Below are 24,859 nucleotides of genomic sequence, written 5' to 3'. Positions count from 1 at the left end.
ACACACACACACACACACACACACACACACACCTATGCTATACTTCCTAAAACAAGAAATAGAAAGAGTGGAATTATTTCAGAACTTCACAAATGTCTTTTGTGCCTTGATTAACATCTCGTGCTTGCTTTGGTATTCGGTGTGCTACAGACATGGCATTAATGAGTTGTGTGATAGTCTAGCCTTACAGACTTGCAAAAGGAAAAAGACTGTCTTTCTTTTTATTTTTTTCCTTATTTATTTAATTGGTTGATTAACCAAAACACCTGATTGAACCTAAGAATTCACGCTTGAACCTAAGGATTCATGCATGCTAGACACCGGGTTACATCCTCAGACCATGAAGTAGTTTTGACAGACCTTCAGAACGCTGCAGACGCTGTTTCTATACTGTAACTTGGAACAAGTAGAGTTTCTTTGAGATTTGCTACAATTGGAATCTAAAACTATCTTCATTATGGATCCTACTGCTGTGGTAAACAGGATAACCGAAGCACTCTGGGCAGGAAAGGGTGTGTTTCATTACTGTGAGAAGTCAGAGAAGGAACGCAAGGTAAGAACCTGGGGGCAGGACCTGAGGCAGAGGCCATGGAGGAGTGCTGCTTACTGGTTTGCTCCTCGTGGTTTGTTCAGCTGGATGTCTAACACCACCCAGGGCCACCTGCCAAAAGGGGCACCACTCACAGTAGTCTGGGCCCTCTGTCATTGTTCATTAATCCAAATAACGCCCTAGAGACTTGTCAACTGGCCAATCTTAGAGAGACATTTTCTCAATTTAGGTTTCCCTCTTTCCAGAAGAATCTAGCCTGTGTCAAGATGACAAAAAAAAAACCCAAAACAACAAACAAACAAACAAAAACTAACAGGCCAGGTATGGTGGCACAGGTCTTTAATCCCAATGCTCTAGAGGCAGAGGCAGGTAGATCTTTGTGAGTTCAAGGCCTGATCTACAGAGTGAGCTCCAGGTCAGCCAAAGCTACATCGTAAAACCTTGTCTCAAAACAAAACAAAAGCAAACTAAACAAAGACAACACAAAAACCCTACTCAAAAAATTTATATTCTGTTACATTAAAATCTATTTATTTATCTTACACTACAAAGAGATGACTTTTTATAAGAAGGAATGATTCTTTAACATCATTATTGGAAAAGAAATTTGACTCAATGATTTAATGCAAATCTTCCTAAAGTCGACACATTTTATTTTACAGTTCAGAAAATTCACTAATATCAGCACCAATGTCTCTCATAAAAATCTTTAAGGTACTGGGAAATGCCATATTCACGGTTGCAAAGATGAACTAAATTCTAATTCCCACTTAGAAGCTCGAATTTTGTCCACTTAAGTCTTGACATCTGCTTTCTTTGGAGGGTAACTGGTTTATCTCACTCATTTTCAAGAAAAGGTCTGCAGGTGAAGAGCGTGACGTCATGGTAGACTGCTGATCTGGCATGTACGAGGCCCAAGGTTTAAACTTTTGTATGCCATTTCTTGTTTTTCATTTTTAAGAAATATGTATTACTTTGTGTCTGCATTTTTACGTGTGTGTGTGTGTGTGTGTGTGTGTGTGTGTGTGTGTGTACCACATGAAGGGCTGTTGCACATGGACCCTAGAAGAGGGCACTGGGTACCTTGGAACTGAAGTTGCAGGCCTTTTGTGAGCTGTCATGTGGGTACTTGTGAGCTCTGTTAGAGCAACCAGGGCTCTTAACCATTGAGCCATCTCTCTACCCATAACCCCTCCCTTTTTTGAGACAGAGTCTCACTATGTAGCTCTGGCTAGCCTAGAATTTGCAATGTATACCAGGTTGATCTTGAACTCACAGAGATCCACCTACCTCTGACTCCTGAGTGCTGAGATTAAAGGCATTGGCCACCATGCCTGGCTGTAAGATAGAATCTTTAAAAATACATAATATATCTATGCAATACCTAAGTCTGAAAACTACAGGTTTTTTTTTTTACTATTATTATAGTCCTTTCTTCAGGGAAAAGTAGTGTTCCAGGATAAAAGCAACTAGATTTAGGTCACAGGTTAACCACCCAAGGATTCTCCCCCATGACAGTGTTGGTGTGCCGGAGTGTTGAATGTCTATTTCTCATCTCATCGCATACTAAGTAATGCCCTGCCTCACTACAACAGCAATCACAAAGCAAAGGGCCGTAACTACAAGTACAGTTCAGTATTGCTATACTGATCTGTGTGACGCCATCACCAACTGTACATCCTCTTACATCACCCAGGCGGATGTCAACTTGTTGGAAAAGGAGAAGAACAATGACCCAGACATCCAGCAATGGGCGAACAGGTAAATAAGACATGGTCTGTACATACAAAGAAATGCTATTCAGCTCTACAAAGGAAGAAGATCTCATTACATGCTGCCTCTGGACACCATGCCAAGAGAAATAAGCTAATCACAAAAGAGAAATGCGCTATTCATTCCACTTGCATGAGGTGTGTAAAGGAGTCAAAATCATAGAAAAAAAAGGGGGAACAGCTGGGGACCACTGGCTGGCAGGAGGAATAGGGAGGGATGTGATTTGATGGGTAGAGAGTCGCAGACTTGTAAGATGACAGAGTTCCAGAGATCTGTTTAGTAACAATGTAAATACTCTGACCACCACTCAACTGTACACTTAAAAATGATTAGGATGGTAAATGTTATGTGACTTAGTGCAATGACAAGGGTAGATAACATCTCAGTATTACAACAGTTTTGAATTCACAGCTCTCAGAAAAGACTCACATTTTGAGAACCACTGCTGTAATGAAACCTTTTTTTCTCCTAAGCATCCAACCTCTCACCCTCTTTTCTACTTATTCTTTCTCATCATCTTCGGCAATGGTTTCCCTGCCTGCCTGCCTGCCTGCCTGCCTGCCTGCCTGCCTGCTTGCTTGCTTTAGTGAGGCAAGGTCTCATGCATCTTGACCTCCACCTCCCAAGTACTAGGGTTACCAGTATATATCACTACATCTGGTTAATGCAGTACTAGGGTTCAAACCTAGGGTTTTCTACATGGCTAACCACGGAGCTATATGTCAGTCTGGTTTTTCAGAAACCCCTGTGCATCTCTGCTAGCTCTGATATTATTGACAATAATGTCAAAAGCCTTTCCTTTCTATCTATCTATCCATCCATCTGTCTGTCTGTCCATCCACCTATCCTTCCATCACCCATACATCCATCCAGTCATCCATCTTTGCTACAGGGTCTCACTAAGTAACTCACTGGGAATATGTAGACCATGTTGGCCTCAAACTCACAGAGATCCATCTGCCTCTGCCTCCTGAGTGCTGAGATTATAAAGGCTTACAACAACACACTGACCTTCTTTTTTGAAAATGTTGTGTACCTGTGCACCCACACACACGTGTGCATGCTCACAAGTGTCTCTCTCTGTGTGTATGTGCATGTTACAGGTGGCTGTGGACCACCTGGAGGGGCACTGGTGCTGAGAACCACACTCAAGTTCTCCACAAGAGCAGCACAGGCACTTAGCCATGGCACCATCTCACCACCCACAGCAAAGCCATTTCCTTCTGTTCCAGAAGTGCCAGTATGCCCTTTGAGTAGCAAGTGTATACTCAGCATGAACCCTGATGGTATCTTTCCATTTGCTTAGGCCACTTCTCACGAGCAGGCAGCCTGCCTACAGCACCTACCACTGTCAGGGATCCTTATGCCTGTGCCTAAGACGAGCTCCATCGGGACTCGCTGCTCCTGCAGCCCACAGTGTGGAGCTGTCCGCCTGTTCACGATTCTTCCATGTCTTTCTTCCGTTATCCTCAGAAACAATTGGCCCCTTAAAGCAGTTTCAATGACTTTGTGGAGTGTCCTGTTATCCTTCCTGATTCTTGCTGAAATGAGCAGTTTCATGGGTCTAATTTTGATGCAGCTCAACTTAGCTTGCTCTTCCTTTAGACTTCATCATGAGAGCAACGGCAAAAAAGAAAAACCATCAGCTGGCTTTGGACCACAGAGCTGAAAGGAAGGACCAGGTGGTGTTCATCTTCTGATCCTTAGGGGGGTCTTTGAACAATCACTGCAGGCAGCAGACATCTCTCCGTTTTCTTATCTTGCATACAGACAAGTCACTGAAGAAGGGCTTGCCTGCCCCACCCCACCCCCAGAAGTAGCAGAAGCAGCACTTCTGGACTGCTGGAGTCACTGGAGAAATCTCCTCCTCCTCACACTTTCCAGCCACCGAGCAGTCTCTACCCTCCCACAGACCCGCAGTCGCTTCTGGAATGTTCTCATTTACGTGTGCAGGCCCAGCCCTGGCCAGCACAGTGAGTGACTTGCACCACTGGACCTTTCTCCTTTGTTGGTGCCACAGAAATCAATGTCTAGAAAGGACCTAAAGCCTAAGAGAATAAGTCTAAAAGCTTTGGAAGCCTTCAGGCAAGAAAGAGCCAAGTCTCCACCCACACCTCTTTCACCTTCCCCATCTCTCAAATAGCTCAGACGGTCCTTCTCCCTCCACCCACTCTTCGCCCCACCTCCTTCTCTCTCTGACGTGATTTTCCTCTAGTCACGGCTGAGTCGATGACAGTTACCCACTAATACATGCCCTCAAGTTGACATGACAGAAGGGCTTCTCACAGCCATTATCCTGAAAATACTAACAGCACTACAGCTATAACTGACCAAACGATGACCTGGCTCACTGGATCAACATCAATTATAGCACTTTCAGAGTTCAAACAGAACTTAGCGATGTGCCAACAAATCAATAAATGGGGCCTCCATCAGTATGGGCCTAGCAGCTCTTTGCCGAATGTCATCGAATTTTATGACACTGCTCATAACTCAAAACCAAACATAGTGCGGCGATGCAGTATCTGTGCATGAACGGCCTCAATACATGCCCAGAAAAATAGTTTGAAAGGTTATTGCTTGCCTCTTAACAAGATTAGCCAAAGCAGACAAGAACATTTATAACTTAAACCCCTGCTTGTAAGTGGACTAAATGCCATTAAGATAAAGCAGATGAATGCATGTGAAGAGACACCTCCAGCTTCACCAGGAAAGAACTCTTTCAAACTCTTACAAAAGAAAATCTAACTTCATATGTATATCCTAAAGTGAACCATTTTTATTTTAATTTAATGAAAGGCCTCTTTTTGACCTCCGGAAACTTTATCGGTGTGTGCTCACAATTAAAAAGAAAGAGGGCTGGAGAGATGGCTCAGCGGTTAAGGGCACTGACTGCTCTTCCAAAGGTCCTGAGTTCAAATCCCAGCAACCAAATGGTGGCTCACAGCCATCCGTAACGAGATCTGATGCCCTCTTCTGGAGTGTGTGAAGACAGCTACAGTGTACTCACATATAATAAATAAATAAATCTTAAGAAAAAGAAAGACCCTCAGATTTTGAAATTACCTACAGAAAATCCACACAGGAGCTTCTAATATTTTCAGTTATATTACCTTAGAAATGGTATATCACTAAGAGCTGAATAAAATGCAAATTAAAGGTCTTTAACAGAAAACAATTAAGTATTATGAAACACAAAGATGCAGAAAGACCACTGTAAGCTTAAGCTTTAGTTCCTGGGACCACAGAAGGACTGCGGGCAGCGTTCCCTGGCACACATTCTCCAAAGTGTGGAGGAGCAAAGGCCTCCACATTTGCTCCTGTGTGGATACCTGTGCTCTGTCCCCAGCAGCATGGCACCATCTGTGGAACACTACAGAACACTGCTTCTAATCTCAGCATGTGACTTAGGGATAACAAGTAGGAAGCGTGTAACCATATTATATCTGTCTGTAATGGAAACAGTCACAGTACAAGGACTTTCCTTAAATCTTTCAGAACCATTGCTAAAGCTTTCCTGTGATTCCCAGTTTCCTGATCTGTCATCCTGACATCAGCTAGTGCTCCCTAGTAGTCAAGGAGCAGCTGCTGTCACGGGGAAGAAAGAATGAACGAGAGAGGTAGAGGGAGGGAGGGAGGGAGGGAGGGAGGACACAACTTTTAATGGAGACAACATTGCTCATCATCTGCAGAATATACTTTAGGGCAGAGACAGTAATTTAAGAACAGAAAAAAAAATCGACATTACTTCAAATACTATACTCAGGCTAGAATTTGCATAATAGTATGTTGGGCGGTCTAGACCCTTTATTTCTTTATTTGCTGCTGGTTTTGTTTTTCCATGGCAGGGTCTCAGCACCCCTACCTCTCAAGTGTTGGAGTGACAGGCAACTAAATGCTTTATTCCTAACTCAAATGACAAGGCAAAATATTTTCACAGCCTGGAAATGGTGATGCACCCCTTTGATCCCAGTACTTGGGAGGCAGAAGCAGGTGGATCTCTGAGTTCGAGGCCAGCCTGGTCTATAGAGCAAATTCCAGGACAGCCAGGGCTACACAGAATCCTTGTCTTTTGTTTTGTTTTTGCTTTTGTTTTTGTTTTTCAAGACAGAAATTCGCCTGCCTCTGCCTCCCAAGTGCTGGGATTAAAGGCATGTGCCACCACTGCCCGGCATAAGAATCCCTGTCTTGAAAATCCAAAAGAAAAAGAAACAAAAGAAGGAAGGAAGAGGGGAGGGGAGAGGAGTGAAAGAAAAAAAGGAAAAAAAGGGGAAAAGGAATCATTTTCACTCCCACTTTATGCACTGAAATAAACTGGATTATAGAACTAATTAAGACACTGCCCCAAGATGACCCACATAACAAAGGATTAGGGCTAATTAACCCTAAAACCACAATCCCACCCCATGGAACCATAATGAGCGTTCTCAACTAGGCTGTGTGTCACGGAAGCCTTTGCACTTCAGCGAGACCTTGTCACCGCCATTTATTACAAGTCCCTAAGTGATTCAAAGATACAAAGGCTAAAAGCAATTATTCAAGATCACCATTAACTAAATGATCAGACTGTATAATAAAAGTTTTAAGAAATTAGATAGAACTGTTTACCATGATAGATACTGTAGAAATTGTATACTATTCAGTGTATTTTTCCCCAGTATTTCTGAGTCAGGCTCTTACTCTGTAGCCTAGACTGCCTTCCCTCCCTAAGCTTGGAACACAAGCATGCCAGGCAACACCTGGTTTCCAGCTGTCTTTAATAAATTATTCCTTGGCCTCACCGCCCCATGCCAGTTACCATTGCCAGTTACCATTGCACCTGCGTCTATTGACAACCTGAACCCACAGTGGCCATCATTCTTATTTGCTTTTGGTTTTATGTGAAAAGCGAGAGCCATGCTAATTAAAACACTGGCAAAGGAAAGGAGTGGCTGGTGCAATACAGTGACTTTCAGGTCAACCTTGCCCACAGAACAAGCAAAAGTAAAAACAAAACAATAAGATAAGACAGGAGGAGGAGGAAGAGGAAAACAAGGAGGAGGAAGGAGAGGAGGAAGAGGAAGACGAGGAGGAGGGAGAGGAGGAGGGAAAGGAGAGAAAGGAGGAAGAAGACAAGGGGGAGGGAGAAGAACACAAGGAGAAGGGAGAGAAACATAAGGACAATGGAGAGAAAGAGGAGGAGGGAGAGGAAGAGGAGGAGGGAAAGGAAGACAAGGAGGAGGGAGAGGAAGACATGGAGAAGGGAAAGGAAGAGGAGGACAAGAACAAGGAAGAAAAGAAGGCAGTATGAAAGGTCCTATCTTATCATAATGTGCATGCACTTTTAGAACATGAACTTACAGGAGCACATCTGGTTCCTTACTCATGGCTCTCTTATGATTCATTTATGATTAACTCTGTTCCTGATTCTAAATGACTTATCTCAATTATTCACTAGGCTCTGCTGTCTAATGAGGTTATGAACTCTGTGTTCAGGAGCCACGTTCCATTCATCTTTGTACCCCCGTGTCTAATACAATACTATGAACCCATGGCAAGTTCTCAGAGAATGTTAGACCCCTAGATGCCTTGTGGAGGCTGCCACAAAGAGGAATTTATAGCACACAGCTGTTGGCGGCAGTGTGTACCCGGCTGTCAATTAAACAACAATAAGTTCTGGGGTACGAGGCTGCTGATCGCTTGAGCGAATTGGTTCAGGGTGTTAGAATTATAGTAATGTCCTTTCAGGGGACAATGTGTGTTCTCCACAGTTCCACAGCGATCTCATTTCAGTGAAACCAACCTAACAAGCAGTTAGATACTGGATCTGGTAGCTTAGGACACAGTGGGTCCCTACATCTCCTACCGTCCACTTGGGGCTTTATTCGGCTTTATCTGTGCTGCTGCTATCCAACTTCAGGCTACCCCTTCTCTCCGCTCAAGTGAGTCTCTCTGCTTTCATCTTTCCTTCCAATTCATTCTCCACCAGGCCATCAACGTGAGCGTGTTTGTTTGTTTGCTTGCTTGTCTTTCAAGACCGGGTTTCTCGATAGAGCTCTGCCTGCATTGGAACTCACTCTGTAGACCAGGCTGGCCTAGAACTCAGAGATCTACCCACTCAGCCTCCCAAGTGCTGGGACCAAAGGTGTGCACCACCACTGCTGAGCCTTTTAAAAGAGCAAATCCTAACACACCTCCCTCCGAAACCTTTTCTCTACCCTTACGTTGAAATCTGGAACAGTTCCACCCATCCCTGCCTCCTGCTCCTATCCCCACCCCTGATCCAACATCATAACCAGCCAGACCCACCGCCCAGCTCACTACCAACCAGCCAGACCCTGATCTACCTCTCCACCATCCAGCTCACCACTCATATTCTCTCTGACAATTCACCCTGGCCATGTGAGCTGATCCGTATGGAACCCAGTCAGATCATGGGGTCTGCCAATGGAAAGCCGTGCTAAGGTCTGCCAAGAAAACCCCGTTAATGAAGCAGCAAAGAAACTCAACTTGTGGACTGAGATGTAAAACCTGTGATTTTAACTGACAGTTTTCTTTTTCTGTGTGACTACTGTCGTGCCGAAAACAGTATATTCTCTCCCGGAAAGGAAGACTCTAAACTACAAGCGAACGATAGCTCTTGCGGAAGGAAGGTTGGACAGACAAGCAGCGCCTGCACATGACGGCTTTCCACACGATTCTAACTGGTTAACGACAACATAAAATATGAGATGAGAAATTCTGGGGACAGAACCCATGAAAAGTAAGAACAGGCACTGGTCACAATTCTGACCACAAAAAGCTGCAATGCACGTGTTGTTGCTAGAGAATTCTGGCCAGGTTCACCTCCATCCTTACTATGAAAGAACCACGCAGAGCCTGCTTCTCTCCTGATGGGACCTGAAAGAGGATGCCTGTGGCCCTGGGTTCTATTGGCTGCAATTTTACAACCATTAAATAAGATGACCCTGTAAACAGCAAGATGGGGAAGTACAGGGACATCCATCCTGCTGGCTAATGTGGCAGGCGCCATGGCCTCTCTGTCTCTGGACATCAAGTGATACAAGTAAGGGGTTTTTTTTTGTACTTATTATTATTTAAGTCAATCTGACTTATTACTTGGAGTCCAAAGTTCCCTGATACATGTCTAAGAAGCAATTCAAAAGAAAGGAAAAAAGGAAGAAGAGAGAAAGAAAGAAGGCTGTGTTGAAAATGATGACTACACTATAACATCATTTAATCCTGTAGCCTCAACAGAAATTCATATAAAAATAAAAAATGAGTTTTCTATAAAAGAATACAGGCCTTCATAAGAACATGAATTTTCTATAAAGGAATACAGGCCTTCTCGTGCAGTTGGTAGGGCTTTGAAAGCACAGGAAATAATTCAGAAAATTTTTCTGTGAAAAAAGAATATTCTGCTTTCACTGGGCAGAATTAAGAGTATGTGAAACATTAAGGAAGGCATATTAATGAGCCAGGCATGGTGGCACACACCTTTAGGCCCAGTACTTGGGAAGCAGAGGCAGACAGATCTCTATGTAACCGGGGCTACATAGAGAATCCGAGACTGCCCAGGACTATCTAATGAGACTCTATTAAAAAATAAATAAATAAACAAAAAAACAAATAAATAAATAGAAATAAAATATCCAGAATAAAACACACAGAGAGGAAAAAACCCCACATCATCAGTTCGCTTGGGGGAAGCGTCCAGGCTCAATGCACTTGTAGCCCGAGTGACTGCTCCTGAGCGAGAGTCACTAATCACAGAGAAAACTCTCACAAGGCACAACAGTCATACTGCTTCAGATCACCAAGAGAACATCTGGAAAGCTCTCAGGAGGAAAGGAGACACGTGCACACAGGATACACACAGCCACGGACTTCTCAGAAAGGAGACGTGTACACAGGAGACACACAGCGGCAACTTCTCAAAAAGAATGTAAACCCACAAGACAAAAAACGATCAGCGTATGAGTTCTTTAAGGACTTTGTCAAAAATAAAAATAAAAAATAAAAATCGAAAGAATCACCCCCCTAAAGACTCACCCTACTAGGAATGGGAAAAGGTTGGTTTTTTTTTTTTAAGGCAACGGGAATATAATGGGAGATGCACAGATGAACATAGGGGTAAACACACAAGTTTTGTTTTGTTTTGTTTTTTAATTATTGAAAAAAACCTTGAAAAGTCAATGGACTGTTTAAGGTAATAACATGTTATTGAACTTACACCATTTGTAGAAGTAAAATGTCTGACAATAGCTCAAAGACTGCTGGGAAAGGCAGGCGGAAGGTTTCCTGCAGTCAGACGGTTACAACACATCACCTGAAGTACAAGCCGTGTGATAAAGCTATGCACTATAAACCCTAAGGCAACCATTAGGAGGAATTAAATTATATCTGATTAATCCTACCAAGAGGACAAAATAGAACCATAAAAACCATACTCAATTCCAAAGAAAGGACAAAGTGGGAGAGGGATGGACAAATACAACACACACACACACACACACACACACACACACACCGATGATAAGACAGACCAGGTCTAAACATAATTAACAGACAAAATGTAAATGGAGTGATCAGAATGGATAAAAAAGCAAGGCTGAACTCACTAGCTATGAAAAGCCCACCATACACACACATACACACACACACACACACACACACACACACACACACGTTACTGTATAGGTAAAAGCACTGACTGCTCTTCCAGGGGACCCAGGTTTGATTCCCAGCACCCACATGGTGTCTCACAGCCATCCATAATGCCGGCTCCAGGGGACCCAACACCTTCTGTCCGCTTTAGGCATGTGGTGCACATAAATGCACGTAGGACACGCACATGCAAATAAAAATAGTATTTTTAAAAGACATACATAAAAGTACTGAAAAGAATCACATTAACATGATTCAGAAGAAGCTGAGATAGCTAGACTAATACCAGGTTAGTAGATTTCAGAGCAAAGAATAGAATCAAGGATAAAGAGACTCATTTAACAAAGATAGAGACGTCAATTCATCAAAAGAGAACAACAATCCTAAACATGTATGACCCAGTAAGCCTCAGTCCACCCAGACGAGAAAACAGAAAGCTATCTTTCATGGCTGAAATACAGTGTCAGCATTCTTGAGCTAAAACTGCAGACAGCCAAAATGGGACTTAGGACTTTCCTTACGTAAGGAATGGCATGCAATTTTACTAATAAAAATATATATATCGCTCAGGAGCCAAAGGTAGTGCATGAAAGAGTTTATTTAAAAATACAGAAAAGGAAATCAGCCAATTCTGGTGCCACAGACTACGATCCCATCAGTCAAGAGGGTGAGCTGCCCACTGACAGCGTCCAAGTTCAAGATGAGCCTACAGAGTGAGCTCGAGGTCATTCTGGGCCAGGGGAATTTAGTGAGAACCCTGTCTCAACAATAAAACGTTTAAAGAGGTTGAGGACATCACTTAGTGACATGATGCTTATTGAGCACATGCAAGATCCCGGTCAGTTCCCAGCACTGCAAACGTAAGGTTATAACTTCAAAACCAACCTGAGCAAAGTGATCAAAAGCTGACTTACCTCTCATACTGCCTGTCTCGTGGTAACGAAGTGGCCCAATGTCGTAAATCCATGATTAAAAGAAGCAAAAGGAGACAGGGTATAAAGAAAAGTCCCAGGAATGCCACCCGCTGACGGAGAAACGGGCTCACTGTGGGCACAGTGAAGTACCAGGAGGCTGGACAGAGGTAGGAAAAACTGATCCTGAAATGAGACAAACATTTGTTAAGTCCTAAAAACTCTCTATATAAATTACCACTTTAAAACTGTTTTTAAAACTAGATGGACGCCCTGAAGGCAAAAACCCATGTCAAGAGAAGTCCAAACGTTTTTTTAAGTTGCAAATGAAAGACAAGCACCTGTATAGTTCATAGTGTTTCTTTCCATCATGCAATTTAGAAAGACATGATGTGCTGTCTCCAAACATTAGGCTTGAGTAATCTAGTGTTAGTGGAAAGATCAAGAGGAGAGGGGTGCGGGGGTGGGGGGGTGCGGGGCACTTCCTAACACTGGCTAATCAGAGAAGCTGCAACATGACCACTAGCCATGCTGTCAAGAAACCAAATAGTTACACAAGTTATTTAACTGAAATTTTTTTTTAAAAAAATGCTTTAGCAAATGATAGACACAAAGAGACCTTTTCTTAAAATTAGTTTTAATAGATACATAGTGACTGAGTTTTTGGCCTTAACCACCTTTCAGAGACAACCACTGCTACTCTCAAGACCCCAGGTTATGGGCTGGAAATTATTCGACTGACCTTTCCAAAGAATGCAGCTTTGACATCTTTGCATACACCTGATCAGGATGCAAAGTTTAGGTGCGGTCTCAGGGCAAACCTCACCTAGCCTCCCGGCGCCCCCCTCCCCCTCTTCTCCGGTCCCTGCTAACACCCTCCACGGAGCCCCTTGACAGATATAATGAGTGCAAACCTTACCTAGCCATGGGTTCCCTTCAGTGGTCTCGACGTCTGTCACCTCCGTTTCCTTTTGCTCTGAGAGGGTGGCCTTCTAGTCCCAGGCATCTCCTAAGCCTGCAGCCTGGAAAGGGTTGGCTGGCTTTCAGGCTTGCCTCCAGCAGTGCCCAAAGGACCTGATCCCCGCAGCGACTGCACGTTTCCCTCCCACTGTACTGACCCTCACTCCGTGTCGCTTCTCTCTCCTCCCACGGGCCCAGAGGATCCTACCGTGCATCCCGAGTGCGGGGCTTTCCTGCGGGGCTTTCCTGTGGACAGGCTCCGTGCTCACGGAGCACGCCACCCCAGGTGGTAGGGACGGGGGACCCCGCTTCCTCTCCTCGTCCCTCTCCGTCCCGCAGCTCTCTCGCAATCCCACTCACGGGATCCCGAGGCCCGCTCGTCCCTCTGCACAGCCCGGCCTGGTCCTCAGCCGGTCCCCGTGGCTCCCAACACAGCCGGAAAAAGGCCCGGCCGCCAGCGGCGCCACGTCCCCAAGGAAACCGCACCGAGCCAATGACTGCAGGGGACCCGGAGAGGCCCGCCCTGCGCGCAGCTGGAGCCACCGGCGAAGCCGCAGCGGTCACACACTGAGCGTCTGTTCACAACGACGCCAATCCCCAAAGGTGCCTGGCCACGAATGCCCGCCCCTGAACTCCGGGCCGTGGCCAATAGAAAAGTCGTCGCACCCAGGCTCCGCCTGGAGGGCGGGCTGGGACCCGCAGCCCGCACGGGAGAGGCTACACTGCTGCAGAGCCAGCTCCCTGCGGGTGGCCTTCTCCGCTGCAGCTTCCAACGGTCTTGTGAGTGGGTCTCAGGATGCTCACCACAGCCACGCACCCCTTGCCCATAACCTTTCTTCCCTCAATGGCAGTTCCTCCATCCCGCCCCTTTTGCCCACAAACTGATGTCCCAGGATCACTGTCATCTCTCATGATAGAAACACTGTGAGAAAAAATTAGAGACAGTGATGTTTGCATCAAAGCGCTCGTGTCCATTTCTTCAACGTTTGATGTCTAATGTGTGCAGATCATGAACATTTGTGTTATTGTCCTCCTGGGCCCTGTGGTAACACAAAAGCAACATTTCCTTGATTCTTGCTGACAAGACGCTCACCGCTCGACTCCCCCCCCCCCCCTTCACCATGCTGCTTTAGTGTCATACTTAATCTGGGACACTGGAACCACACTGAGAAAAAGGTATATAGGCAAATGGGAACGGAGACCAGCTGGTAGAGCGTTTTCCTAACACAGACCGTGAAACCCTGTGTTCGACTCCCCCACCCCCACCCCCACCCCACCCCCGCACCACATTTTTTAAAAAAACAGAAAAGCAAAAACAAGCAAACAAAATAAAAACAAAACAAAACAATCCTGAGCGTGGTGGTGCTTGCCTGTAGTCCCTGCAGACATGGACAGAGAGAGGATCAGAAGTCCGAGGTCATCCTGAACTACTTAGCAAGATTGAGGTCAGCATAAGCTATATGAGACCCTATCTCAAAAAGAAAAGACCAGACCGGGCTTGATGGTGCAGTCCTGTAACCCTAACACTTCACTGGGAAGCTGAAGTGGGAAGATTGCCATGAGGCAGTCTGAACTTCTTGGTGAAACCGTGCCTTAAACAAACACAAATACGCACACACACATGCCCCCCCCCACACACATACACACACATACCCTCATACATACACACACACACCCTCATACATACATACACCCTCATACACCCACATACACACCCTCACCCACACACACCCTCACCCCCATATACACACCCTCATACATACATACACACACCCTCATACACACACACATCCTCATACATACACACACACCCTCATATACATGCACACATACCCTCATACATACATACACACACACCCTCATAAATACATACACATATACACATAAACCCTCACACACACACATACACCCTTATACATACACACACCCTCATACAAACACACACACATACACACACACGCACTCATACAATCACAAACACATACACGTACACATATGCACAGATATGCACATTGCATAAATTTGGTATTAACCACAGAATTATATAAATATAGATAATTTAATTATCCCAGAGAACAGTTCCTAAAGAGAGGAAGACATATAACTAACTCAAAAGGTGTTTTGGAATAACTTTTAACCCCTTGAAGTATCACTCTTTGAGTTATAAATCTAAAAATATGTATATTTTTAACTCCAGTGCTCGAAGAAGTGGATGTTTTGGAGGGTAAACAAGGTTCCCACCTATTTGTAAACAGTAGCTCACTCATAGGGCTTATGAGCTACATTAACTATACAATCTGAAGGGACACTGGAACAGCCTTCAAAGTTAGAGGTTGTAAGAAACTACTGCCATAAACGGAAGCAAAAACTGCATTTTAATCCAAAGAGTTTCTCGTTACACTTTCTTTGCAAATTTGTCCCTGACAACTGGTTTGGACAACAGTGAGTCCATCTGCCCCCGGCACGTGCTTAGCGAGATGGTCTACAAACCCTGCTGTGTTCATGATTAGCAGCTCCCTGGGCTGAGTTCTAAGGTATCCATCCAGTCAGCAGGCCAAATCAAAAAAAGAAACAAACAAACAAAAAGTTCAGGCCACTTCTCTTCCTCCTTCTCTTCTTCCTTCTCTTCCGCCTTCTCTTCCTCCTTTGCTGAAACCCAGAAGACATGTTGAAACAAATTATAGAAAGCCGACTCTTAAAACAGGTTTTTTTTTTTTAACTGCCCCTTAAAGGCTTGTCTAGAACTACATCAAACATTTTGTCAGCATGCCCTTGATGCCCAACCCCGAACATGCCCCTGCCCCCATCCCACCCCCTCAGCCACTGTAACTCACCATGCTTCCTTTCCCTGTAATCATCCTTCACCCTTTCACACTGTCACTTGTCTAACCTGTAAAGGTTTCTCTCCCATGTTTAATTGTCTCTCCTTGTGAGCCCTTCAGGAACCTCACCGTTTAAAACCAAGCCTGCTGTCTCCCCACTCATGTGACCCCCCCCACAAACCCCTCTATTGGAATATTCATCTTGGACAGAATACCCTGCGATTGCCCCACGTGGGAACCTATGCAGGAGCTATTCAAAAATCTCCTCTCTCTTTTCTCTTGCCTCATTTCCATCCAGTTTGCGTTCTTACCTATTGCAAGGATTCACCAGAGAAGACTGCTCAGACATGGGCTTACACCAATGGAAAGTCTATTAGTTGGCTGGTGATTATGGGTACTCAGGATCTCAGTGTAGCCCTGAGCCTTTCTCAGGGTGAGCTTTTAAGCACAAAAACCATGTTCTGGGTTGACATTTGTGGTGGTTTGAATATGCTTGGCCCAGGGAGTGGCACTATTAGGCTGTATGGCCTTGTTGGAGGAAGTGTGTCACTGTGGGGGAGGGCTTTGAGACCCTCCTCCTAGCCATGTGGGAGCCAGTTTTCTCCTGTTTGCCTTCAGAATAAGATGTGGAACTCTCAGCTCCTCCAGCACCATGGATGCTGCCTACCATGCTTCTCCCCATGATGATGATAATTGACTGAACCTCTGAACCTGTAAGCCACCCTAATTAAATGCCCTTTATAAGAGTTGCTGCCTTGGTCATGGTGTCTCTCTCTCTCTCTCTCTCTCTCTCTCTCTCTCTCTCTCTCTCTCTCAGATTGTTATTTATTTATTTATTGTATCAAAGTACACTGTAGCTACTACCTTCAGACACACCAGAAGAGGGCGTCAGATCTCATTACAAATGGTTGTGAGTCACCATGTGGCTGCTGGGATTTGAACTCAAGACCTTCGGAAGAACAGTCTGTGCTCTTTCCTGCTGAGCCATCTCTCCAGTCCCAGTCATGGTTTCTCTTCACAGCAATGAAACCCTAAGACAACATACTTCAGTTAACAAGAACAGTTAGCCAGAAGCAGAACCACAGAAGCCAAAGAGCTTAGTACATTTAGAGACTCTCCCAGAACTATGGGCTTGGATGGACTAGGTCTTTGCCTTAGTTCTGGCAGGTAGTATTGTCTATGTGCTGAGTTTTACAACCTGAATAGTACTTCTTCCATCATGGAGTCAGTTGTGCTAAGGTCTCAGAGCCTACTAAGGTCTAGGGTTTTGTTACACAAGGACCTAAAATCCTTCCTGGTTAGTCTTCTCATCAGACCTATGTGTCCTCCAGGACACCAACCCACAATTCACACACAGGAATTAGTGTGAATTTTTTTTTGTAGATCAGGCTGGCCTCGAACTCAGAAACCTGCCTACCTCTGCCTCCCAAGTGCTGGGATTAAAGACATGCACCACCACTGCCCAGCTCATTGTGAAATTTGATCATGCTACTTTCTGACTTAAAAATTCATTAGCAATTATTTTATTTTATTCTATGTATATGTTTGTTTGCCTCCATGTATGTATGTGGACCATATGTATGCAATGCCTATGAAGATCAGAGGTGGGAAATGGATCCCCTGGAACTGGAGCAATCGATGGTTGTAGCCACTAGGTGAGTGCTGAGAACTGAACCCAGGTCCTCTGCAAGAGCAACAAGTGCTCTTAACCACGGCACCACATACCAGCCCTGATGGCACCAACAGGGTATGATGCAAAATTCTTGCATTCTTAGCATGGTGTGCCAGACTTTGCTCAATGCCTCTGCCATCTTGTCACACTCCTGTGCCTAGCTGTATGTTTGAAGAGCATCAGGATTTCAACACCAACACTGGAGAACAGACTGTAATAGATCTAAGTCAATCATGATGGGCCCTCACCCTCACGAGACACACTAGTTTAAACATGGGAACATAGTGGGAAGGCTACTGAAAGGTAGTCAGGCATTGTGGAGAGGTGCAGAGAGAAAACCATTTCTCCATCTTAAAAGCAAATATGAATCTTTATAAAGTTTATAAAACGAGAGGCAGAAAGTCCACCTCTCTCCAACATAAATTTATGGCTATGAAGCCTGGTGGCTCTGCAGCACAAGCCTTGGAATAGCCAGATAAAAACTGTATACGGGCTGGGCAGAAATGAGAACGCCTTCCTGGACTTGGGCCTGAAAAACTCTGTAACACTTGACAACAAAAGTAAGATCCACATTAGAGACTTGGTCTTTATTAAAATAAGACCTACCCTTCAAAACGTATTATTAGGAAAATAAAAGATAAGCCATACACTGCAGGGGGCTATTTGTGAATCATGTATTTAATAAATGATTTTGTATAGCGAATATAAAGAAGAATTCTTACAACTAAAGAAGAAAATTTCCCAAATATAAATGAAAAAAAAACATTCAAACATCCCACTAGAAAGGATTCACACAACACAAATATAAACACAAGAAGTCACCTCTTCAGGTCCCAGGTGCTGCGGGAGCCTCGGGTTACCATGCAGACATGGTCAAGTCCGAGAACCACACCACACACAACCAGTCTGCAAATGGCACAGAAATGGCATCAAGAAACACCGGTCACAGAGATATGATTCTCTTACAGGAATTGACCCCAATTTCCTGAGAAACATGCGCTTTGCCAAGAAGCACAACAAGAAAGACCTGAAGATGACACAGGCCAACAATACAAAGGCAGTGAGTGCACACGCAGAGGCCATCAAGGCCCTTGTGAAGCCTCGGGCCATCAAATCCAAGATATCAAAGGGACAAAGATGAAAACTCAGCCTCTGGTTTTTGTCACCCCAAGCTTCGGAAGTAGATTTGAAGCTACAATGGCTACAAGGGTCATAGGCTCTGCCAACCAAAGCCCAAGGTTCAAACCAAGGCAGGGGTCACAGTGCCGGCTAAGGCCTAGTCTTCAGCTCTAGCCCAGGCTCCCAAAGGTGCCCAGGTCCCTGTGAAGGCCCCATAGAAAAGGCTCCTGCCAGTGTGAAGACAGACGGACTGCTGTAACACACCTCCCCTCATACTATCTGCAGATGACTAGTGTCTATGCTGTTTTTACAAATAAACTCAGGCAAGATCTGTTAAACACACACACACACACACACACACACACACGAAGTCAACTTCAACATTAATTATTGATAAAATTCAAACTAAAGCTAAAATAAAATCATATATATTATCATATACATCATATATATATTATATATATATTATATATATGATATATATATCATATGATATTATATATATATATATATATATATATATATATATATATATATATCATAGAGAAGGGCTATGGATCAAGAAACATGATAAACTAGACGTTTTGGAATACACCTGTATCCCAGCACTTGGGAAGCAAAAACAGTAGGATCAAGAGTTTGAGGCTAGCCTGAGATACATAGAGAGCTTGAGGCCAGCCTCGGCTAGGTAGCCCTGTCTTTTGGTCATAAGGTTAAGGATATGATGTCTGGTTCTGCTGCAGCAGAATAACAGACTAGAAATGTTGTATGAAAATTCCCATGTGTAGTGTATAGTTTTGTCTGTACTGCTTTGAGTTCCCCGAGAGTCACATGAGCACACCCACTCAAGAGCTATCTGGGATCCTCAAATAGAAACACACACATAGCCAGGCAGTGGTGGCACATGCCTTTAATCCCAGCACTTGGGAGGCAGAGGCAGGAGGATTTCTGAGTTCAAGGCCAGCCTGGTCTACAGACTGAGTTCCAGGACAGCCAGGTCTATACAGAGAAACCCTGTCTCGAAAAACCAAACACACACACACACACACACACACACAGAGAGAGAGAGAGAGAGAGAGAGAGAGAGAGAGAGAGAGAGAGAGAGAGAGATGTCAGTTAATCTCGAAATGCCTTGGCTACTCAATGACTGGGCACTCCTAACCCTTCCCTTGCTACCACAGGCCCAGTCAGAAAAGTGGCCAGAAGAAACTCACATAGCTGGTTGGCTTTTCCCTTCTTCTCTTCCCCAGTCTTCTGATTCACTTCCTGCCCTACCCATACAACTCTCAGTGTCCCGCCCTGTGCCCAGTCATTGGCTATTAGCATCTGTATTGATAGATCAAAATCCAGTTGGGGGCAAGGACCTTCAGCATCAGTAAACACAGATTTCTAATCAAAGCATCAGAACCACCCTCCACATCCATGTCCTTCATAGCATCCTCAACCAACACAGAGACTAAAGTGTTTGATGGCTGTTAGGGTTCTCTAGAGTCACAGAACTTATGGAATGCCCCTATATATTAAAGGAAATTATTGGAATGACAGTCTGAGATCCAACTAGCCCAACAATAGGCAGCTATGAATGGGAAGTCCAAGAATCCACTTGTGGCTCAGCCGCACGAGGCTGGGTGTTTCAGCTGCCTTCTGTCTAAGCTGGATAACCTGAAAACGTAGGTTCCAACAGATGTGCTGGCAAGTAAGTGCAAGCAGGCAAAGAACAAACCCTTCCTTCCTCCATTGTCCTTATGTAGGCCTCCAGCAGAAGGTATGGTCCAGATTAAAGCTGTGTACCACCACAACTGTACCCAGTTTTTCTTTACTTGGAACTTGTTCTGTCCCAAGCTGGTCTTGAACTCAGAGATCTGCTTGCCTCTGTCTCCTGAGATTAAAGGTGTGCACCACCTTGCCTAGGCCTAAACTTTTCATGGTCACTATGCCTCAAGATTCAGATCAAAAGCCTGTGTCATCCAGCTTCAACATCCGGATCATAGGTGTGCCCTCCATTTCTGGATTCTGGTAGTTCAGTCCAGATGTAGTCAAGTTGACAGCTGGGACTAGCCATCACAAAGATTCTTTATGGTGATGCAGTAGGTTTTAGTTATAGTCCAGGTTGGCCTGGAACTTATTATGTAGCTGAGGATGACGGAGTAATTAATTGGCCAAGAATGCGATACCATGCCCTACTATGTTCTAGAGACACTTGAACAACCTTCTGGAAAGGCTAGTGTGGAAAGGAACTGAGGCCACCTACAGATAACCAGCATCAGCTTGCCAGCCAACTGAGTCAGCGACTGGAGAATTATATTCTCTGTCCTGGCAAGTCTTCAGGTATCTGCAGTTCCAGCCAACTACATAAGATCCCTCACCCACAGAGATAATAAATGTTTATTGTGTTAAGCCACTAAGCTTGCTGGTAATTTGTCACTGAACAGCAGATAACTAATATACAACCACACAGGCTTAAACTAAATGTATACATTGGGTGTACATTGTAAGCCCTTCATAATAGGTGTGATCAGTGTTGTGTAATGTATAAATATCTGCTTTCACCAGATTGCTGTTCATGCCTCCTGCCCGACCCCTCGGCCTCTCTTCACCTTTCTCAGCTCCTTAGGACAGGCCTGAGCATCTGTGTAACTGAAGTCTAATAGCTAACTCTCAAGTTGAGCCAATCAATCTCATATAGCAGTAGTTGATGATGTAGAAGTCTACATTTCCCCTCCCCGTTACTACCATGCACACTTATCCCCATCTGCCCAGCCTCATAGGCTGGGGCCTCAGTAATATACCACTTGCCTAGCATGTGTATGGCACTGGGTTTGATAATCAGCTGGGAAAAGAAAAAGGGGAGAAGGAGGGAAGGAGAGAAAGAGAATAAGAATGAATGAATGAATGAATGAATGTGAGAATATGTGACAATGCAATCTAAAGAACACCTAAAAAATCCACATGCAAATAGCTCAGGAGTTCTATGGATTTGAGGCCCAAATGTGCTGCCTAAGTCTAGCGATGGTGCTGCCCAGTACCTTCCCACGTCAATCAAAAATCAAAACAGTTCCCAATAGGCCAATGTGATCTGAGTGACTCCTCAATTGACATACTTTCTTCCCAAGTGACGCTTGTTTGTGTCAAATTGGCATTAAAACAAAACAAAACAGGACAACAAAGGAAGTATCAGTTTGTCATTTTGGTTGTTGCTTGGGATGAGGTAATGGATTTCTGCAATGGTTGACAAACATGTATAAAAGAAAGATAATAATACTAGTGATAGTATTTTTGTTTTTTCAAGACACAGTTCTTTCTCTGTGTTGCTTTGGCTGTCCTGGAACTTGCTCTGTAGACCAGGCCAAACTTAGAGATCCTTGTCCCTCTACCTCCTGAGTGCTGCGATTAAAGGCTTGAGCCAGCACACCTGGCTAGTCAATAGAATGAATGGGAACCAACATTTGGTGAGTTCTGCCTTAGTATACTAAGCATGTTACTTTTTTTTTCTAATTTAACTCTCAATCCCTAACAATTGTGTAACAGTTTCCTCTGAGAATTGAAACATTTTATCCTGCAGAAAAGTAAAACAACTCAAAATAGCTTCAGGAAGTCCCTGAAACTGACTAGATTCTTTAGGTCCCTCCCTGCCAGAGTAAACAATAAAAGCTGAGAGTCTCTCTCACACTGGAGAAAGGCTGCAAAGAGTACCCTGACACCAAAAGCTCTCTGGAAGATGCAGAAACTAGTCGATCTACCTGGAAGAGGTTTAGACCAAATGAGGCACCTGGAAAGAACACCCTCCGACCTGTTGAGCTGGCTTTCGGGCGGTGCAGTGTGTTCCAGGTTCTTAGCTCTTGTGAGCTGTCACCCAGGCTGGAATGGGCCTTGGTGATGTAACTGTCTTTGAGTCATTTCTGCTCCTGTAGATAACCTTTCATCCATATTCCTGTAAGTAACCCCAGTAAAACTTGGTTTATTCCACTGGACTTTGGTGGGTGGTATCTGTACTTTGGTCTGTTGAGGGCTCCTATCTAGGATGAATAGACAGACCTGCATGCTGCATCTCCTCAGGAAAAGTTTAGACACACAGCAAGTTCCTGTTGCCCTTATAATCATCACCATGTACCATGTTGCAGGAGAAGAAACTGAAGCTGAGATGTAAGGGAAGCTTGCCACCCTGTGCTGCTTGCTCTCGTTTCCTGATGGGGAGTCCGAAGAAGCTAGGATGGAGTTAGATAAAGCTCTTCTTCACGGCGCTTTGTTCCTTCCTCATTCTGACTAGCTCAGTTCTGTCAGTTTGTTACAAACTTGATGGAGAGAGGAAGTGGGCTGTGTTCATACTGTGGAATAAGCTGGAATAGTCAGGTCTGGTCTCACAGCCCTTCCCCAGGGGACAGCAGCAAGATCTCATATTCAAAGCCTGCCTTGACTACGGAATGGGTTTGAGGCCAGCCTGGGAGACTTAGGGAGATCTTGTCTCAAAATGAAAGGTGAAGGAGAGGCTCGGCTCACACTGGAGCTCAGAGGGAGAACACTTGTCTGAATGCACAAACTCCAGGTTAAATCTCTCCTACCACAAAAGCAGAAGCAGGCAGTAAGTCTATCTTCTTTGTAGAAATAAACATCAAAAAGAAGGTCTTGTGTGATTAATAGAACTTACAAGAACCTGCAGTTGCTTGTGTGTGGGGGGGGGGGAACTTAGTTACAAGATTTGTAACATTTTTGTCAACACAACATGGATATTAAAACTATGTGAGCAAAAAGAGTGACGAGCTTTGTGCTTAGCAAAAATGAGCTTGTGTCTTCCATGCCAAGGTTCCTGTGTCCCAGCTTAGTTTGAATAGAGTTATGAAATAAAACTCCCTACCAAATACAACCAATGAAACAAATAGTTTTCTCCCGTTTGTGTCTGAGCTCTGGCTGCCTACTCTGCACATTTCACATAAGTGGGATTCCATGTGGTTTTGCTTTTGTCTTCCTTCATGAGACAGAAGATTTTCAAGGCTTGTTCACTACACAGCAGGTATCAGCATGTTCCTCTTGCATAGCCAAACTGTAGTCGCTGTGTTTATATATTGTATAAACATGGAATTGATCTGTTCCTCTATCGATGGATGCCTGCTGTGGGAGGGTCCATGATTAGCCTGTGTGCACTTACCTCCAATGCTTCAGATCTGGATCGAGGAGTGAAATTGATAAGTCACACAGCGCTTCAACTTTAAGATTCAGTCCTCTTTCTCTCAGCATGGTTTCCAGGATCAAATTCAGGTTGTCCGGCTTGACCAGCAAGCTCCTTTACTCTGAGCCACCTCACCAACCCCAGTTTAAACTTTTGATGACTCACCAAACTGAGAAACAGTGGCTTGCATATTCTTAACATCAATGGGCAAGAGTTCCAATTTATCCACACCCTCAATAATAGTTGTTACTTTCAGAAGTCAAAGAAATAACACAAAATATAAAACTAAGACCTAAGTAGGATCATTCGCCCAAAGAATCATTCTGCTTTTAAAAATTTTAAAGTAGCCGGGCACTGCTTTTGCAGCACATTCTTAAATCTCATCACAAAAAAGAAAAAGTATAAATCACGAACACCCTAATCCCAGAATAAGACATAGCTTCTACCTGAATGAGATTAGACATCACCACTGTGTTTTATATTGCAGTTTCTGATCACAGGGAATAGAGTAACATATCCTTTGAAAGTAGGCAGGGGTGCTAGGTGACATAAATTAAAAATACACTGCTCCATGGACACACACAGGAGAGGGGGGCAGGAAAGAAATATCTAATAGGGCCAAAAAAAATAAATTTTGCTCTTAATGGAAATATATTTAAATCAGGAAGGACATGAAGTCTACAATTGTGCATAAAGGAGGGAAAACTTGCCAATACTAGGATCCCTTGACAATTGGGAGGTTATTTTATCCCTTAGGAGTGAATCAGCAAGGTGAAGAGTGGGTGAGGTCACCCTTTCTTTCGGAAAGGTAGAAGGACTGTTTGAGAAACAAGGAAAGAACTGCCTCGCTTCAATGGCTTTTCCAGGAGAAAGGTTTTCATTTTTCTTTAGACTTACTCATTTTGAGTGGGAGTGTGTGCACCACCTGCACACTGGATGTTGGATGCCCTGGAACTGGGGTTATGGAAGGTGTGAACCACCGTATGGGTGCTAGTGGGCAAACCCAGCCCTCTGCTGTAAGTTGTGTTAGTTTGGTTTTTAGGGTTTTTTTTGAGACAAGGTTTCTGAGGTAGCCCTGGCTGTCCCGGGACTCACTCTGTAGACTGGGCTGGCCTTGAACTCCGAGATCCTCCTGCCTCTGCCTCTGGAGTGCTGTGACTAAGGGTGAGCCCCACCACCACTCGGCTGCAACAAGTGTTCTTAACCACTGAGCCATCTCTCCAGCTCCTCCATGAAGGTTCG

At 44.4% G+C, this 24,859-nt stretch overlaps 1 protein-coding gene across 2 annotated transcripts in view; it reads right to left on the bottom strand.

The window, feature by feature from the left end:
* Entpd7 (ectonucleoside triphosphate diphosphohydrolase 7) overlaps positions 1–13,426 on the bottom strand; it is a 40,601-nt gene extending 27,175 nt beyond the window's left edge. The window contains exons 1-3 of one of the 2 annotated variants that reach the window (XM_021200523.1): positions 13,201–13,426; positions 12,800–12,902; positions 11,884–12,066 (exon numbers count right to left, since the gene is read on the bottom strand). In XM_021200523.1, the coding sequence (XP_021056182.1) occupies positions 11,884–12,066; positions 12,800–12,807 (191 nt within the window). In that variant the 5' untranslated portion in view covers positions 12,808–12,902; positions 13,201–13,426. Of the gene's footprint in view, positions 1–11,883; positions 12,067–12,799; positions 12,903–13,048 lie in introns of both variants that reach the window. The other variant, XM_029531792.1, reaches the window with a different exon arrangement.
* Positions 13,427–24,859: the final 11,433 nt, after the last annotated feature.

Source organism: Mus pahari, chromosome 1 (genome assembly GCF_900095145.1).
Source record: "Mus pahari chromosome 1, PAHARI_EIJ_v1.1, whole genome shotgun sequence".
In the NCBI taxonomy this organism is placed as follows: domain Eukaryota; kingdom Metazoa; phylum Chordata; class Mammalia; order Rodentia; family Muridae; genus Mus; species Mus pahari.
Note: the sequence above shows the minus strand (reverse complement) of the source record. Positions and strands in the feature narration are given on the sequence as shown.